We start from the raw sequence: 17,145 nt of genomic DNA, 5'->3' as shown, positions 1-17,145 counted from the left end.
GGTTTGCTGCACGTACGCGCACGAGACTGTTTATGCAGAAGTGTTTTAAAAAGTAATATTTGAGCAAAAATGCATATGTTTGGGAAATACTGAGCATACAATTTGATAAATGGGACTTGGATTTGTGTGAGAGTTTTTGGATTCTTCATTCACAGCGGAGGCATGCAAGAAAAAATGACAAATTCACACATTCAACAAAACACAAGATAAGTAATTAAATTTAAGTAATTATATTTCACCCACAAAAAATTTGTGGGTGAAATATTCCTTCAACTGATGTTAAGTCCAGCCAGTGTTACTTTAGCCCTCTCATGTCTATCCTCTGTCCCTTTTATCCTTCCCTCTCACTGTTGCTCCCAACTTTTTCTCTTAAGCCCTCTCTCTCTTTCACTTTTCGTCCTCTATAACTCCTGACTCCCTAATGGGAACCACATGTAAGTCTTTTCTTTGAATGTCCTGCTAAAGCAGCAATCCACTAACATCATCATGCCAGACACGATCACAATGTGCACCTGGGCTGCTGGAGAGCCCGTCTGGTGCCTGTTCACTTTTTCTTTCCCTCCCTTTACTCTCTGTGTCTCCTTCTTCTCGTGTCCTCTTGCTCCGAATTCACCCCACTGGCCAAGAGTCCGAGCACAGAGCCACATCTGTGCTCCACACGTCAGAGAGGATGTACGTTTGCTCTAAACAGCTGTGGACTGGGACATAGGCCAGGAGAAAATGAGACTCCACACGAGGCTCTTAAGTCAAGTACAGCATGATTACCCAGGATGCAGCAGGCTGCCTAGTGGTTCAACTGCTGAAACTGCATTACAGTGTGAAAAATGTAAAGTTGTTTCTAGGACTGGGCAATATAGAGAAAATCATACAACAATATTTTTGACCAGATACTTTGATATCGATCAATATTGTAGTATTTACTTTTTGTTGTTTTAACAAAATAATTATACAATGCAATTTTTTGGACAAATAAGACTAAGTGGGTAAAGGCAAATAATAGAAAAGCTAGAACAGTCTGGTAAGTTCAGAACATTCAATCACTTTACTGTACTGCAGCCTTTAACACCAGGAGAAGACAACACTTTGAGGGTGTCTACAGGCCCTTCAAAAGTTTTCAAATGTCTTAAATTCAGTTTTATAAATAATCACCTAATTCACCATCGACGGGACCACAAATGTACTACCTACCTTTATACTTGTCTGCAGTACTGGAATAGGAAAAAGAGATTATTGGCCTAGGAATACGTCTTAAAGTTGGTTAGAATATTCTTGAAAAGGTCTAAGAAAGCATTAAATTAAAGCATTTGATACTTGTAGAAATTTAGGACTATATCTTGTCTTATATCACTATATAGCCCTGCCTTAGTTGTGTCACACATGAAGGAACATGAATATACGTATGTAGCGGACTGGTAGAACCTCAGCTTTATCATCTGCTCCCTGCTCCCTTAACCTGCAAAAATACAAACAGTTATGAGGGTCTCTGTCTTTCCCATGTACACCTACACAGAGACTCAAACATGTATCAGTCATACTTGTTATCATAATGTACCCCCCAAAACCCTTCACTTTTAAGCTACAGAAATTATCTAGTATTATGCATGTATTATGAGAATTACATTTACACTGTCTGAAGAGAGACACACGATAGTTTGAGTTAAACTCCAAATGCAAGAAGCAAAGTGTAAACCCCCAAAAAGAAAAAATGTCAGCATCGCTTGTATCATGGGACTGTTTCAGTCATCTGGGTTAACGGCTGATCAAAAGTCAAAACAGCCTCATCATCCCTTACTTATTCCTTGTGTTTTCTGTAGAAATGTGTTCTGTAATATAGCAGAAAAGACATGCTTTTATTTTTAAAAATGCTGCTGTAGCTGCAGCTACACACAGACTCCCAAAACCAGCCACTTTCCAGGCTCCAACTTGAATTTCTTCATATTTCTGTAAAAAAACACATCAGTTATGTTAAATTAATTCATAAAAGTTAAAGATGAACAGAAAGGCGCTGTTGCATTTTTTTAATTATTGCATATTTCCCTAAAAGTAGCCTCAATGATTCTCTGAGCCCTCAGTGTAATACATTTATATAACAATTAAAATAAGAGTTGAAATTCCAACGTCTCATACATAAGTTAGTAAAGAAAACACAGTTATCTTTTACACATATTAACATCGTGGGCACATTTTGAGAGAATGTGAGCATGATTACTCCAGAAGTCGAAAAAAATTGAAAGACTGACATCTCACACAAGTCAATTAATAACAATAAAATAGATTCAAAAAACATATGTTGGTGTTAGACTAGTGGCTATAATCCCTTTTTTTTGTTATATTTCACAAAAATAAAATCTCATCTCTAGAAAACAAACTAGAAATGCCATTTTGTGATTGAACTCGTGGGTTCACATATCGCGACAGTGACAATATTACAGTCGTAAGTTTACAATATTATAGCTATTAGGTTAAACTGAGTAGTTAAGGTGGACCAGACTTTTCAGAGTACTTATCTGTGCTGCTTTCAGTGCTCAGCATCGTGTGGCGACGGCATCCAGCGTCGGGAGGTGTTCTGCCAGGTCGGAGACCGACGGAGCCCGCAGGAGACCGGCTGCTCCCAGCGCTCCAGACCGGCGTCCAGCCGGAGCTGCCGCGTGGCCGACTGCCCCTCTCGGTACCGGTGGAGAGAAGGAGACTGGCAGACGGTAAGTTGCCTCTGCAGAACCGCATGGGGATCAGCTGACACATAAAGTTTAAGCCACTTTGTCTCCAGCGGGCGAGGATGAATCTGCTGTCATATGTGAGTTATGAGCCGCTGCTGGTCGGAGGCAGTGCTGTCAGGAGGCCAGAGGGGAGGAGAGGAGGCGCGCTGCTGCTCAAACTCTTATGAGTATCAGATGATAGGGCTTTTTTTTTTTTTTTCAACACAGCTGAAGTCTCATTTTAAAGTGGATAATTTCTGTCTCCATGCTGATTGGCTAGTTTTTTGTTTTTTTTTTAAGAAGCATTTGAAAAGTTATGCAAATATACACTTGTGAGGCATGCCTGTTAATTGTCTAAACATTAATAAGCAGCCTTCTGCATGTTGAAGTTAGATTTAAGGCCCCCAAGAGAGCCAGTTTTCTCAGTCACCCTCTTTTTATTGGCAATGTGGACCTACATAAATACTATTTTCTACTAAAGTTCCATCAACTTTGGTTATTTCTTATGAGATGTGCTGAAAGTATTTGAACCTGTGCTTCAAGCTGGTTTGAAGTGGGTGGGTCTAAATTAAAAATAATTTCTATGCCATACAGCTGTGCACCAGTTAGGATCTATGAAATATTTGAAATGATGTGTGATGGCAGTTTTGGGGTTGTTTGCATATATTAACCGGCTGTTGTCAATTAAATTTCATTAAACCCAAGGTGCATCCTTCTGAGCTGAAAAATTAAGCCAACACAGAAGTACCAAAAACTGCAGTTATTTTAATGGCCACTTGAGGCTGGCTCCAGAAGAGAGTCGATCCACATAGACCCCCATGTTAATATTCCCAACTTTACAGCAGAAATAAATAATTTCCACTTTCATTACAGGTGTATGGGGGGATTTATATATATATATATATATATATATATATATATATATATATATATATATATATAAAACTCACCTTTATATTAAGGCTTAATGTTAGGCATAATTTAGTGCAGGATGCTACCTGACGATAGTGTCCTCTGCTGCTCTGTAAGAGCCAACCCTTGCTCCTCCACAGTGCCAGCCTATTGCCCAAATATGGTCCCTTCTGGCTCCAAAAAACCCAATACGGAGACGGCTGAAATGCCACACTTGAGGCTTCAGAAAAGAAGTCCACAAACCAGTGGGTGTCATGAAGCTGTGTCCATTATTTTTAGTCCGTCCAGGTGAAGCAGCTTCACTGAGTTTATGACTTTAAACTCTTATTAATAATACCTAATTTTTTTTTCTTCTCCAACATTTGCTTGTTCACTTATTAAAGAATTTGTTGTTTGCTAATGAGAAGTTGTTACGAAATCACATTTACAAACTAAAGCATTTCTTGACATCACCATTGAATATGACTAAAAATCTATTATTTGTTCTGATTCTGAAAAAGCTCAAAATTAAAGAGTCCTGTTACTTGATATAAGTTTGCAGCCATGAAAGCTATATTTGATGAGTAAATTCTAGCTAGTAACAGTCTGCTAGTTTCTATAGGTTAGAGGCTACAGATCACTCTCGAGAGTTGGGTTATTAGAACAGGCAGCTGCAGCAAGAGTTTCTTCTTCACTGTGTTCAAGTGATGTAGAATCTGGGTCAATGAGCAGCATGAAACATCTTCTCTGGAAGGAGAGTCTAATTAGTTTGGAGAAGTGTGTGGAGCTACCCGCCTGGACGTCCCAATTAACAGCTGGACGCAATTGCACCAGTTCACCTGGCATGGGTTAACACGCCTGTGTTTAATGCTCTTTATACAGTGTGGAGTCTCCACAAATCAGAGATGATGTCTTAAACTTACGTTTTACTTCTTTGCACATGTGGCCTCTCTCCATAGGCCTAATCTTATTAGAATCAAATATTTTTGCATACACCTTTGTCTACCGTTGATATTGCCAAAACATAATGAAAGTCAGGAACCCCCTGGACCCATCATGCACGGTTAGTTTCATTCCTGCACAGTACAGCAGCACAGTTCACAATAGCAGTTCCAGGTATTTCAGTTGTTTGACAGTGTTGAACATATTAAGAGTGATGAAGACCAGCTGGAGTCAGCTGCATTTGTAACAGCACACAGTGTTTCTGACGCAAGTGGAAGCCTCTCTAAGCTCTTGCTAAAATGTTTCGTGCTTAACTTGCAGATTGAATGTTGCAATAATTGAGTTGCTACGTGGACCTGGATGTAATAAGATATACGGGAGGTCCAGGTGGTTCTGTGGCTTTGAATGCACTTCATCTAAGGTCACCACCGTCACAGCAGTACCATTAAAAAGTGTGATTTATTTCCTTTTTGCTGAGATTTATATCAAATGGCTACCTTCACTCTGTCCCAAGGAATACAAGAAAAAATCCCACACCTCTATAACTAAATACTGTACATTTTGTATTTTGTTTGTACAGAAATCTGTAGAAAAGAGTTACTGCCTGTAACTGTCTTGGTCAGGTGCAGTCACTTCCTGTCACAGACAAGCTGTTTTCCGCTGTTTTCAGTCCTTATACCAAGCCAAGCTCATTTTATCCTTACTCCAGCTGGAAAAGAAAGAAAACAAGAACATTTCCCAAAAGGTTGAGATGTGGGCCTACCTTTAAATCCACCCTTTCTGTATCCTGTGGTTGGCTCACAAAAATGCTGAAACCCTCGTCTTCCGATTGAGAAAACAATAGATGTGTTGATCTTTACCTGTCTTTTTGTTTCTCCATGATGGTGATAGTCATGGTTAAAGGCATCATGTTTTTGGTACATCCTTCTGTTCTATTCTTGTGAATGCAATATTTCAACAATATCTCAACACCATGAGGGAATTTTTGCAAATTTGGCATAAGTGTCCACTTTGACAAAACAATGAACTGATTAGATTTTGGTGGTCAAAGGTCAGGGTGACCTTGCATCTGTCTCATTCTCATGAACAGGATATTGGCAATGATATCCACTTGGACTCAGGAATGACCAGGTTAGAATTTGGTGGTCAAAGGTCAAAAGACAAAGTCCCATCAAACATGTTTTGAACACAAGTCATGAATTCATATGGTCGTTTCTGACAAAATTTCACACAAGTATCTAATAGAATAAAATAATCAAGCAATGACATTTTATATCCAAAATGTAAATGTCAACTTCACCTTGACATCATAATGTAAACAGGTGCAGTGGTAAGAACAGGCGACGTCAGATAAAAACGTTTTCCAATCTGTCCGTTTTGGGTTGGAGCCCTATCTAACATGGGTCAGTGTTGGTATGAAAGGATAAACATGCAATTCTGTACTTTCTGTTGGATTATTATAACCTTAAAGTAGATACTGATTTCTACTTCCAGCCTTCTACCAGGTTTTTACTGTTTTTAAGCAGCTCTATGTAGAAAATATACCGCTTTTATATTAAGTCTGGTCCAAGTTGTTGTTCAGCTGTGATGTAAGAGACTGATATGAATGGGCCAAACACAGGTGTCCTGCATAAGTCTTATCCATAAAACATTGAGATGGTGGATGTCTGCCACCAAGAAAACGGCTCATTAATTTGTCAGCAGCATTGACTGTGTTGTGATATTCTTGTGTTTTGGGGGACAGTGTGCAGTCACTTACTGCTAGTGAATTTCAATGCTGACCTTTCAATCGACACATTTTTGGCATGGACTGTAAACTTTTTCAGAAGTTAGAAGTTGTTTGATCTTAGCTCAGGACTTGGCTGTGTCCTCAGCTCAGGTTCATCCGCTCAATAACATAATGCTTTCCTCCCGGCTCTTATCTGCTGTTTTAACATCTGTACACTGTAGTCCCATGTGGTGAAGGTCTCACAAGAAGACAGGAAGGAAGAAGGACTGTTGATCCTTTGCACTGATACCTTTAAATTGATGAATATTGATAATCCATCCTCGTAGTTGCATTTCCTGTTTGCTGCTGGACATAGTAAGTGCGTACATTATGGGGTCCTTTTTAATCAAAAAATAAAACCTTTTTAATCACCACTTAAATAAATTTAGTATTGTTTCTCCTGAAAACGCTTATATATGATTTGCCATCTTTGTAAAAAGGGATGTCTGTCTTGTCTCTGCAGTGCAGTAAGTCGTGTGGAGCGGGCCACCGACAACGGGCCTTGCAGTGCGTGGACCACAACCGGCAGGAGGTCCATGAGATGTACTGTGTGAACCAAATCAGACCTCCAGATATAGAGAGCTGCAACACCCATGCCTGTGAACTGATCTGGATCACAGGGGAATGGACTGAGGTTAGAGAAAAAGAATCTGTGAGCCATTTAAATGATGCAGTCCCACTAAGGGCACATCTTAATTGTAAAAAGTCAGTTCTGAATAGGTAATACTTTACTCTTCAGAATGACCGTTCATGCGAATCACCGTCTTCAGATCGAGTGATGCGGAAATGACAGAAATCACCCATGTTTCCTGTGTGGAATACTATTGTTATTTCATGCATTCATTTATTCTCTCTTCTAGTGCTCAGCCAGCTGTGGTCAGGGCTACCGCCAGCGTCTGATCTCCTGCAGCGAGGTGCATGTGGAGAATGACAACTATGAGTATGGCCATCAGTCTTTGTCCAACTGCCCTGGGACCCCCCCTGAGAGCTACATGCCTTGTAATTTGGACCCGTGCCCGCCGCCACAGGAGTGGAGGGTTGGAATCTGGGGACCGGTGAGTGAGTCCATGTTTCTTAATGTTGTCCAGTCCTCAGTCAATATTTTGTCAAGGGGGCATATGCATGTTTTCAATGTTAGCTTTCTAGAATAAAACTATTTATACTTAAAAAAAAAAAAAAAAATGAATTTAAGATTTATCTAAGACTGATTGTGATGTTAATATATGGAAGTTAAACAGGTCTTCTCTAATTTTTAGTGATTTATTGCAAGTTGAAACTAATTCTATGATTGTCCAAATTAAAAACATGTTTCACAGCACCTAATGTTTACATAGCAGTACTGAAATGAGCATAAAATGTGCACTAAATTTGGATGAAAACTTGCAATCTTATATCTCATTAGAGGCCATTTTTGCAAACACGAAACTTCGAGGTTTTCTTAAACATAAATGACGTCATTAAAGAAGGCCTTAAAATATACCTTATGGCCAGTTCCAAAGACTTTAGAGAATTTGTGATGACGAAGGGGACTTTGCTCGAAAAGCTGAAGAAATGGAGTGTCGTTTCATTCAAAGACAAGAAAGTTGGCTAAAAAAGGCTAAAAGTAAAGCTGAAGACCCTACCTGGAGTGTTTTTCTCTACAAAATTTAGCACAGAGGCTAATCAGATCAAAAAACATTATCAGAAAGAACTGGAATATTTTACAGTGTGATACCTCATTGCAAAACATCTTTTCAGAGCCTCCCATTTTTAGCTTTAAACGCTCACCTACTCTGAGTGATAAACTTGTGCATAGCTATTTGCCTGCTGACCTTAAAACCACCTGGTTCTCCACAAAATGCCTGTGGACATTTTCAGGGTTGTGGTCCCTGTTGAACTTTTCTGAGAGGGAGGAGCCAAGTGAAATATTATTTCAGACTGGTGGACTCTGATTTCTGAATGCTTACACCTGCTTGATGGATTTACCCTTTGAGTATAAATTTGTGTCATCACAGTTTTGTCTGTAACTTCCTGAAGAAGGCTAGATGCTGAAACTCGTCGAAGTATCTATTGTTTTTTAATCTTGTTCTACTTTTAGAACCTGCCAATGTAATAAAGGCATTTTAACTTTCTTCTTCAAGACAAGTGCCTTGATTCCTTCCTGTTTTTTTCTAATTTGTTCATGCCCTTCACCAAGCAGCACCATCTTTTTTGTACTTTTTTTACTATTATCAGTTTCAAGAAGCTCTCCTGTTTTTTGGCTTTTTATAAATAAGGTCATTTTTGCCGGACATCAAGGGGTAAGTGAAGTATTTTTCAACTTAGACCCTATTTTCACATTTTTTAAAATTGACCCAATATTGAGCAAGACAGGCTGCAACGTAATCATTCAGAGTATGTTCACACTGTCAATATATGTCTTCTAAAAGTGCTTGTTTTAGCCACTGATGATGTTCAGATTGTTATTCTAAGTGTCTGACAACATTATGGAAAGGATCCGTTCAGAGATCGACCTTTTTGTTTAAGAGAACGATCCCTTTTTATTTACCAGAAACAGCCCAGATTTGGCTTGTTTGTGCTTAAACAAAAAGGATCTTACTGTTTAACAAGACAGTCTATCGCTGTGGGGATCCTTTCAAACTGTTTTTAAATGTCACACAGTTTAAACAATCTTAGCCTGTAGGTGGCAAATACAAGCACCGTTAGTGGATGTAAACTGACAGCGCAAACATGCAATAAATTTACAGCTTGCTGAACGGCTGGAATACATTTTAAAATTTCTGTCCCCATGAGTCACACTGACACCAAAACATGGGAATATGAAATACCTAACTTACCCTGAAAGAACATTGTACCTTTTGTTTGGTTTTACAGTAAATTATCTGTATTGAAATGACAAAAATGACGCATACATTTTTGAAGGGGAAAGTATTAAAGATGAAAACTATGACTGTCGTCCACAAGATTTATTTCCACGCTGTCCTGGTTTTCCTCCTCCCCTCCAGTGTTCAGCGAGCTGTGGTGATGGTGTGATGGAGAGGACGGTGCAGTGTGTGTCAGCAAATGGTCAGGAAAGCAATAGGTGTTCTCGAGACGCCATGCCAGAGGCCAGAAAAGTCTGCAGAAATCCAAGCTGTGAGTACTGCCAAAAAACTGCTGCTCTTTTAACAAAGGTCAAAGCCACCAGGGTTAAGCACAGGCCAACTGAATGCATCCCAAATTCCAGTATTAGGTATGGCCTGACTCGAGCCGGTCATCTCAGAGATTCCATCTGTAGTGAAATATTTATGATGCGAGGCTAACATCAAAGATTCACTGTCCAGTGTATTTACTCCCCTACGGTAGGACAGGACATCAAAGAGTGAGTGGCTTTTCGTTTTCTTTGATTCGATGCAGCAATTTGCCACACTTGACTTAACTCCTGAAATTTGTGTTTGCATGCGTGCACACGTGTGTGTGAATAAAGCCCAAGCGCCTGTCCTGTGTTAAATCTTTGCACAATACCCTCCTGTATACTTGCTTATTTCTACTTCTTTTGTGTCTCAAAGGCCATCTACCTTCTAGCTGTCAAGATGTCCAGAGTATGAACGGCCCGCTCCCAGACAGCGAACACTTTCTCAACATTCATGGAAAAGCACTCAAGGTAAGTTTATATGATGTTATTATCTGACAAGTGCACAGTTTATGAGGTCATAACAGGTTTTGATACATGAGCAAAGAGAGACAACTGACATTTCAGATGAGTTAAACACTGACAGAACATTTTATTGCTTTAACTGTTGGCAGTACAGTGAAAAGTTCTTGAAATTCATCTATACCAGATAGATAGATCTGTTTGTTTCAATGGAAAAGCACTAAATCCCATGCATGGAAAGAATTTCTCTGTAAAAATCTGGTTCGATATTTTATCACCCTTAAATAACAGTTTGTATGACAACGGCTGTCAGTCTGCGAACCACTACCATATATTTTGGGAATGCCAAAATTTCCAAACTTACTGGAAAGAAATATACATAGTATACAACCATTTTTGATACCCATATACCATTAGATTTCAAAGGCTATATCCCCCTGAAATAAAAGAAACTGGCAAATACGTAAAGGGTATCTCGCAGCAGCAGAGAAAAAGGCGCTGATCAGAAGATGGATTATGCATGTTGGTCCCACCATACATACCTGGATAGATGTGACAATGGCGATTTAAATGATGGAGTAGGTTGCTTTCTCTTTGCACTTGAATGACTGTGAGAAATGGGTACGATATGTCGGGGCTCTGAGACCTTACTTTGTTGGGATGGTATCTTAAGGGAAGATTATTAACTTCTTGTTTAATAATCTTTTTATTTATTTTATTTTATTTCATTTCGATCTTCATCTCTACCTCTATGGAAGAAAAAAAAGGAATGTTATCATATGAACAGATGTCAGCTAGAGTCAAAGACGAAGGCAAAACTTTTATGAGGTCTCTGAACCTTTTTGCGCACAGGTTGCTGGGACACTGATGATTCAACTGTATGGTTTTAATTGATAAATGTTTGTTTCAGCAGTTATAAGTATGTGCATTTGCTACATGCCTTTTGATTTTAACTAAAAGAAATGACATATTTTCTTTATATATTCAAATAAATAAAACCCCTAATTACAATAAAAAAGAAAAGAAAAAGAAATTCATTTCTACAAGCTTGTGTTTAGGCATATGTTTGGCCCCGCTGCTCGTTGAAGATGCAGCATATTTCATAACAGTCAGAGGAAATTCTTTGACTGCCTTCAAAATGACTTTTCAGGACAGGCCAGCTCAGGTCATCCAGAGGGATTGTCTGCACTGTGCTTCTGTATTTTATGGGGCTTGTAATTGCCATCATAATACTTCTGTTCAACTCCTCTTGCTCGACACCATTATTGTTCTTCCTTTCCTAATCTGCACATTTGGATTACTTAACTTTTTTTTTTCTCTACCACCTCCATCTCTTTCCTTCACCCTTGGTTCCTTACTCCTCCTCCCTCTGAATACCACCTCTCCTCTTCCTCCTCCTCTGCCTTTTTCTCCTCAGGTCTACTGTGCAGGAATGCAGACAGAGACTCCACAGGAGTATATCACCTTGACGACGGGAGAAGGGGAGAATTTTTCAGAGATCTTTGGCTTCAGGTAAACAGCTAACAGAATAACAACAAGAATAGCCTGCATCATTACAAAATCCAACTGACTCCTGGCAGTGTTTTTTCTCTGTAAATTAAGAAATTCCATGGAGGTGTTAAGTTGAACTAAAGTACTTTGTGCCTGTGTTTCCCAGACTCAATGACCCCACCCAGTGTCCAGCCAATGACTCCAGAAGAGAGGATTGTGACTGTCGGAGAGACTACACCGCCGCCGGCATCACCATCTTCTCCAAAGTCCGCCTGGACCTCAGCAAGATGAACATCATCAGTGAGTGGCTCATACACACACAAAAATCACACACAAACACATACAACAGCATCCTGTGCCAGTGTTAACTCCACATTACTCTCAAATAAGAACTCCCTTTGCCATTTAATTATGTCCGTGCTCACGAGGGTTAATGGGCTCAAGATGTCTTCGAGGTTCATTTAAGCAACACACAATTACAAGGCTTGGGGGGATTAAATGGAACTGCTCTAAGTAGATGGAATTATACTGATATTGCCATTAGGCTGACCCTAAAACTAAGGCTAGATTTAGACCAGCTAAATAACACAAGTCATTATGGCAGATGTGAGCTATCATTACAAAAGTTCATCTGAGGTCCTGAAGCAACAAATTTCAGGAAACAAATTTCCAAGTATATTTTTTTAGATCTTACTTGATCGGCTTGTTGGTTTATGTTGTCATTCAGCTACAGATTGGCAGTTTGCCGTCACCCGAGAAGGCAAGAGTGTTCCATTCGCCACAGCTGGAGACTGCTACAGCGCTGCACGTTGTCCACAGGTGAGAACATCAACAGTAAGAGGAGGGGATATTCACAGCAGAATGTAGACTGTTGTCATGGCAGGAAAAGCACATGTGTGACAATAATGGCTAAGAACTTTTAATGCTTTGAAACCTAGACTGACAATACTTTTCTTATGTTGCATTCAGACCCCTTTCACAAGTATTTAAACCTTTGAACCGTGAGCAAATTGGTTTGATTTCTTTTAAAAATATGAGATGAGCAACTTTGCGCGCAATGTCCTGCAAAATGCAAGAAATTAGGAGATGTAGAGAATTGTTTTTAAAAAAGGAACCATATTTCAAATTATCATAATTATATATTTAAAGTTATTTTGACATAATTATTAAAATTTTTCAAGCAGTTTTTTTTCCCAGGTAATTTCCCTGTGTCTTTCTCTTTTTTTACTTTGCCATTTTTTGTTTCTTTTCCTAATTTTCAGGTCATTTTCTTCTACTTTTTTACTAAATTCTTGCAATTTTATGGGTCATTTACTCCTAAGTTGCTTGATGCCTTCTTCCCATGTTTTTGAAACAAATCAGGCCAATTTTCCCAGGTTTCAACGGGTTAAATATCCTTGTAAGCCATTCTGTTGAGCCAGGATGTCTTGGAGCAGACATACATATTTAGTGGTAAGCAGTTGTCACTCGTGTAATGAATTACACTTGTGCTCCTCTTGCTACAGTGTGACATGTAAAAATATCTGCTGTTAAAAAGCAGTGCATCAACGTACAGTCGAAGTATAGAAAGACAGTAATTCTCAAGCACATTTACTCACCCAGCCAAAACAAGATGACAGTCGTTCAATACTATTTTGGTTAGTTACAAGGTTGTGGACCCAGCTGCACTCAAAATAGTTATAGTCCAGAATATTCAGAATAATACAGAAGTCTGGAATATTGTATGCTTTCATGTAGTTGGCCGTGGAGTAGGAAGTCCAGAGGATGAGGAAATTTGTAATGATGATCACGTCCACACCGGGCAAATCAGTCAGGTTGTGAGAAAGATTGCTTTTTTTCATTTTGTATGGTTCATGTCTAACATGAGTTTCAATTTTCCGACAATATCTGCTACGTGCAGGCTACCCAACCCTTTTTATGTATTCACTTTTCTGTATTTCCAAATTGCTCAGTATATGCTTTTATCACTTCCTGCCCTCCAGCTGAATTTGTTTCATCGTAAAAGTCATGTCAAAGCAAACAAGCTGTTGTTATTAATTGATTAAAAACATTCATTCTTGAAATGTCCAGCACCTTGGCCACTCTCATGTATTTTTTGACATTTATTTGATACATTTCTCTGGGATTTGCTATTTAAATCATCTTGCTGCCCCTCTGTCTCTTCTTTCAGGGGCGGTTCAGGATCAACCTCTCAGGAACTGGTTTTAAGGTGGCTGAGGACACCTCGTGGATCTCCCAGGGCAACTATGCAGTAGCTGATATAAGAAAATCACAGGTAATGGCAATATGTTGCATATATATTCTAGGAAATCTCCCAAAACAACAGCACACTTCAACTGAACAGTGAATATTTGGCAAGGTCCTGGGTACATGGCTTTATAAAATAGTTTGTATGTATCTATTCTGTAGCTGTAGCTGCAAAGTGTCCTCTAGCAACTCTTCTAGAGCATACATTTTGCTACCTTTCCTAAACTCTTCTTCATCTTCTCTATTCTTTTATATTCCATCCCTCCCTCCACTGTTCCTTCTCTCTGCACGTCGTCTTTGCTTCAGAGCTCAAAGTGGGCATAGTCCCAAGTAGGTTCTGTATTCCCAGCTCCACTTCTCCCTATAAACTCGTTGAGAAAGGACCCTTACTGGGCAGCTGCTCTCTCTCAAGTGCCCCTACACCCTCCTCTTTTGAAATGGAGCTCAAGCTGCAGAGTGCATTTTAGTAAGGCAAAAACAGGAGGCAGTTGAGATGCCAAAAAGTGTTCACAGCCTGATTTCCATAGCCAGCCGGCCCGCCGCGGGCTCTCCAGGCAGTTTAAATAAAGCCAGGCTGTGACAGTGGGACAGGGAGAGCACTCCAGAGGGGATCAGACAAACCACTCACTGCACGCTTTGGCTTTCATGTCGTGGGATAGTGTTGTTGGTGTACTTGTCTGATGCTGTTTACTTTTCTAGATAGATTTTAGGAAAAAGAAACGCTGCATTTGATTAACCATTTCAGACCTGGTGACAACCTGCCTGGTGGGCCTCAGTCTTTGTGTGCCTCATGAAAAGGAAAAGCTGATTTACGAGTCACCACAGCAACCACTCAGCAAAAACCTTTAAAAACAAAGACCCTTTTTTTTCTTAACAGATCTTTCAAACTAACATCTATTTTGCACTGATCAGTGATGGGGGAAAATATGTCTTCAAGACAGGACAGATAAATTCAAGAAGAGCTGATCCTGAAAAAAGTTATCTTGCAAACATACTAATATTCATTTAAAGGTACGTATGCAGGAATTGTTGGTTACTGTTTGTAAACAGTATCATCAAGAGCCAACCCCAGATTCCCTTTTGTTTGCTATATTTCTGTTTTGTGGGTGCTGTTTCAGCAATTTTTGAAGCTTCAACTGGTATGCATGCAGCTTATAGTCTGTTACCTGGTCAGTGCCAGGCCTTACATTAGCTCTGTGCCCAGGAGTGTCATGAACACAGCAAAATAACAAGAAAAAAAAATACAGGCATGCACAGCAGAGTCTCTGAAGATAAATACACCACCACACACTTCTAGTGGATCATAAGTGACGGCTGAGAGGGATTACATCTGTATGATTTTATACACTTTATAGGGAAAATTCCTGCAACAGCAGCAGAGCAGCAGAATCACAAAACTGATGTTATTCCTCTTGTATCCACAGGATGGCAGCAGAGTGTCAGGAATATGCGGAGGCTACTGTGGTAAATGTACACCGTCCTCTGGCTCCAATCTGCCTTTAAGAGTGGAGTAGATGTAATACCATCAAACAGGTACGAGATACATTTTACATAAAACAACAATACTTTTTTACTGGTTTCCTTAAGGAGAGTTAGATTTAAGACTTTTTAATGCCACTCAGAATGAAGTTTAGGGCCAGTTTTCTAATAAACAAACATTGAAAAACAATTTTATTTTGCCCAAATGTTTATGTAACATAATACATGATGTTTTTTTGCCCAGTGAAAACATCATGTAAAAGCAAAAACAACATTTTTTAAAGTGGAACACATGCCAGGCAACAAGCATATTATCATAAAAGCACTTCCTTTACCAACAGAAGTGGGAAATATCTCTCATTTTTGGATAGTTTTCTTGGTGATTTTATGTTTTTCACTCTACATGTGAGACCTTACTTCTGGGATTCCCATCATGACAAGTTTAAAAAGAGGAATTTATTCAATTATTCAACAGAAAAGAAATGTTACTAATTATTCAGAGCATGTCTGGGCATTGAAAGAATAATTTCAGGCCTTATATTGAGATTAATGAATAAAGTGCCTTTTGAGACTTTTTAAGGATCCGCAGGAACCTTGTATTAGTAATTAATTATTCAAGGCAAAATCTGTAATCCAGATAAAGACTTTTGATCTACCACCAAATTCAAAACACATGATGGGAAGAATGCTAACTCTAGATCTAAGTAAGTATTAGTTCATGTTTTTAATGCTCATAAGGAATGGTCTAAACCAGTAATAAAAAGAGGAATAAATGAGGTAGATCTTTTTTTAATCAAGCAGTCAACTAAATATCGAGGTTTTTATATTGCTAAAAAATGTATGACAACAATCTGCGTCTCTTATCTTTCCTTTGTCCATGCTACTCGTGCTGCTCTGCATGTTTATGAGTTATTAATGAGTCAGTGACTGAGTGTTAATATTGTTTGCATGTCTTTTTTTAGCATCTATTTCCGTTCATCTCGGCAGTTCTCTTCAGGTCCTCATTGTGTCAAAACATCCCTCCTCTTTGGTGCTACAGCTAATTCAGAGCTCAGACGCACCTTGACCTCTTTTACTCCCATTTGTGCATAGTGTAAATGAATCTGGTGTAAGTACTGTACATAGCAGGGTAAAAATGTCTTATTTATTGTACTCTTCATTTATTTTTGTATTGTAATATAATTTAACTGTTTTGTTGTCGAGCACCACACAGTTGCCATGTATACGATTTTCACCAGAATGTGCCTTCCAATTTGGATATTTGCCATTTGGACCTTTTCATTCTGTCATTACTCCACACTGCATGTGTTACAGCCATATGTTCCTCTTTAGACCAGTTCATTACGTTGGGTTTATTCCAGTAATGTTATTGTTGTGATGGTCAACAGACCTGTTCATATTCAATGAGGTGTCTCCAACCAGTCGGCCTTTTTTTTTTTTTTTTTAACCTTTATCACTTCAGGCCAGATAAACAGTCACATGCACAGATGCCCAGTATAACCAAAGACCTGTTTGAATTGTGTGCCAACAAGTAGATCCTTCAGAGGACTTTACCAGTTACCAATGGCGAAAGTTACCAGTAAGTCCAGCGATCCCTCCAGTTCTAAGGTGTGGACAACTGCTGCTTTAAATTCAGTCCAGCCTCTTTCACTAACTACCCTGTTGTACACTGTGGCAGTCTAAAACGTCTTCGCTCATCAGCACTCTTCTCATCTTGGTGTACTGTTGAGGTGCTGTATTTGTAGCCAATCATATTCAAAAGCAAAAAGTAGGCGATTTGAGGGGCACTGCCATCCCCTGTGTTAGCAGAATTACCTAATTGCATCTGTCTTGTTAACCTGCCATCTCTCTTTATCTCTGTGGTCTGCTGCAGACCTAATAACCATGAAGATTACTGAGGATTGTTACATTTTGATTGAGTGTTTCTGTAGAGAATGTGAAGGTACGTCACGCCATGTGGGAGAGGTGCACCATTTTGCGCGATACAAGCTCTGAGATTATACCTGCTATGGTGTTCA

The 17,145-nt window shown here is 39.2% G+C and overlaps 1 protein-coding gene across 1 annotated transcript in view; it reads left to right on the top strand.

Annotated features, from left to right (window-relative positions):
* Positions 1 to 16,849, top strand: part of LOC121954801 (A disintegrin and metalloproteinase with thrombospondin motifs 9-like) — a 53,822-nt gene extending 36,973 nt beyond the window's left edge. The window contains exons 30-40 of the mRNA XM_042502509.1: positions 2,523 to 2,699; positions 6,761 to 6,931; positions 7,158 to 7,352; positions 9,282 to 9,411; positions 9,825 to 9,919; positions 11,328 to 11,422; positions 11,568 to 11,701; positions 12,129 to 12,220; positions 13,572 to 13,676; positions 15,073 to 15,181; positions 16,090 to 16,849. Coding sequence (XP_042358443.1) covers positions 2,523 to 2,699; positions 6,761 to 6,931; positions 7,158 to 7,352; positions 9,282 to 9,411; positions 9,825 to 9,919; positions 11,328 to 11,422; positions 11,568 to 11,701; positions 12,129 to 12,220; positions 13,572 to 13,676; positions 15,073 to 15,162 — 1,284 coding nt within the window. The 3' untranslated portion in view covers positions 15,163 to 15,181; positions 16,090 to 16,849. The remainder of the gene's footprint in view (positions 1 to 2,522; positions 2,700 to 6,760; positions 6,932 to 7,157; positions 7,353 to 9,281; positions 9,412 to 9,824; positions 9,920 to 11,327; positions 11,423 to 11,567; positions 11,702 to 12,128; positions 12,221 to 13,571; positions 13,677 to 15,072; positions 15,182 to 16,089) is intronic.
* Positions 16,850 to 17,145: the final 296 nt, after the last annotated feature.

The sequence above is a fragment of the Plectropomus leopardus genome, chromosome 2 (genome assembly GCF_008729295.1).
Source record: "Plectropomus leopardus isolate mb chromosome 2, YSFRI_Pleo_2.0, whole genome shotgun sequence".
In the NCBI taxonomy this organism is placed as follows: Eukaryota; Metazoa; Chordata; class Actinopteri; order Perciformes; family Serranidae; genus Plectropomus; species Plectropomus leopardus.
This window is presented reverse-complemented; position numbering and strand designations above follow the sequence as displayed.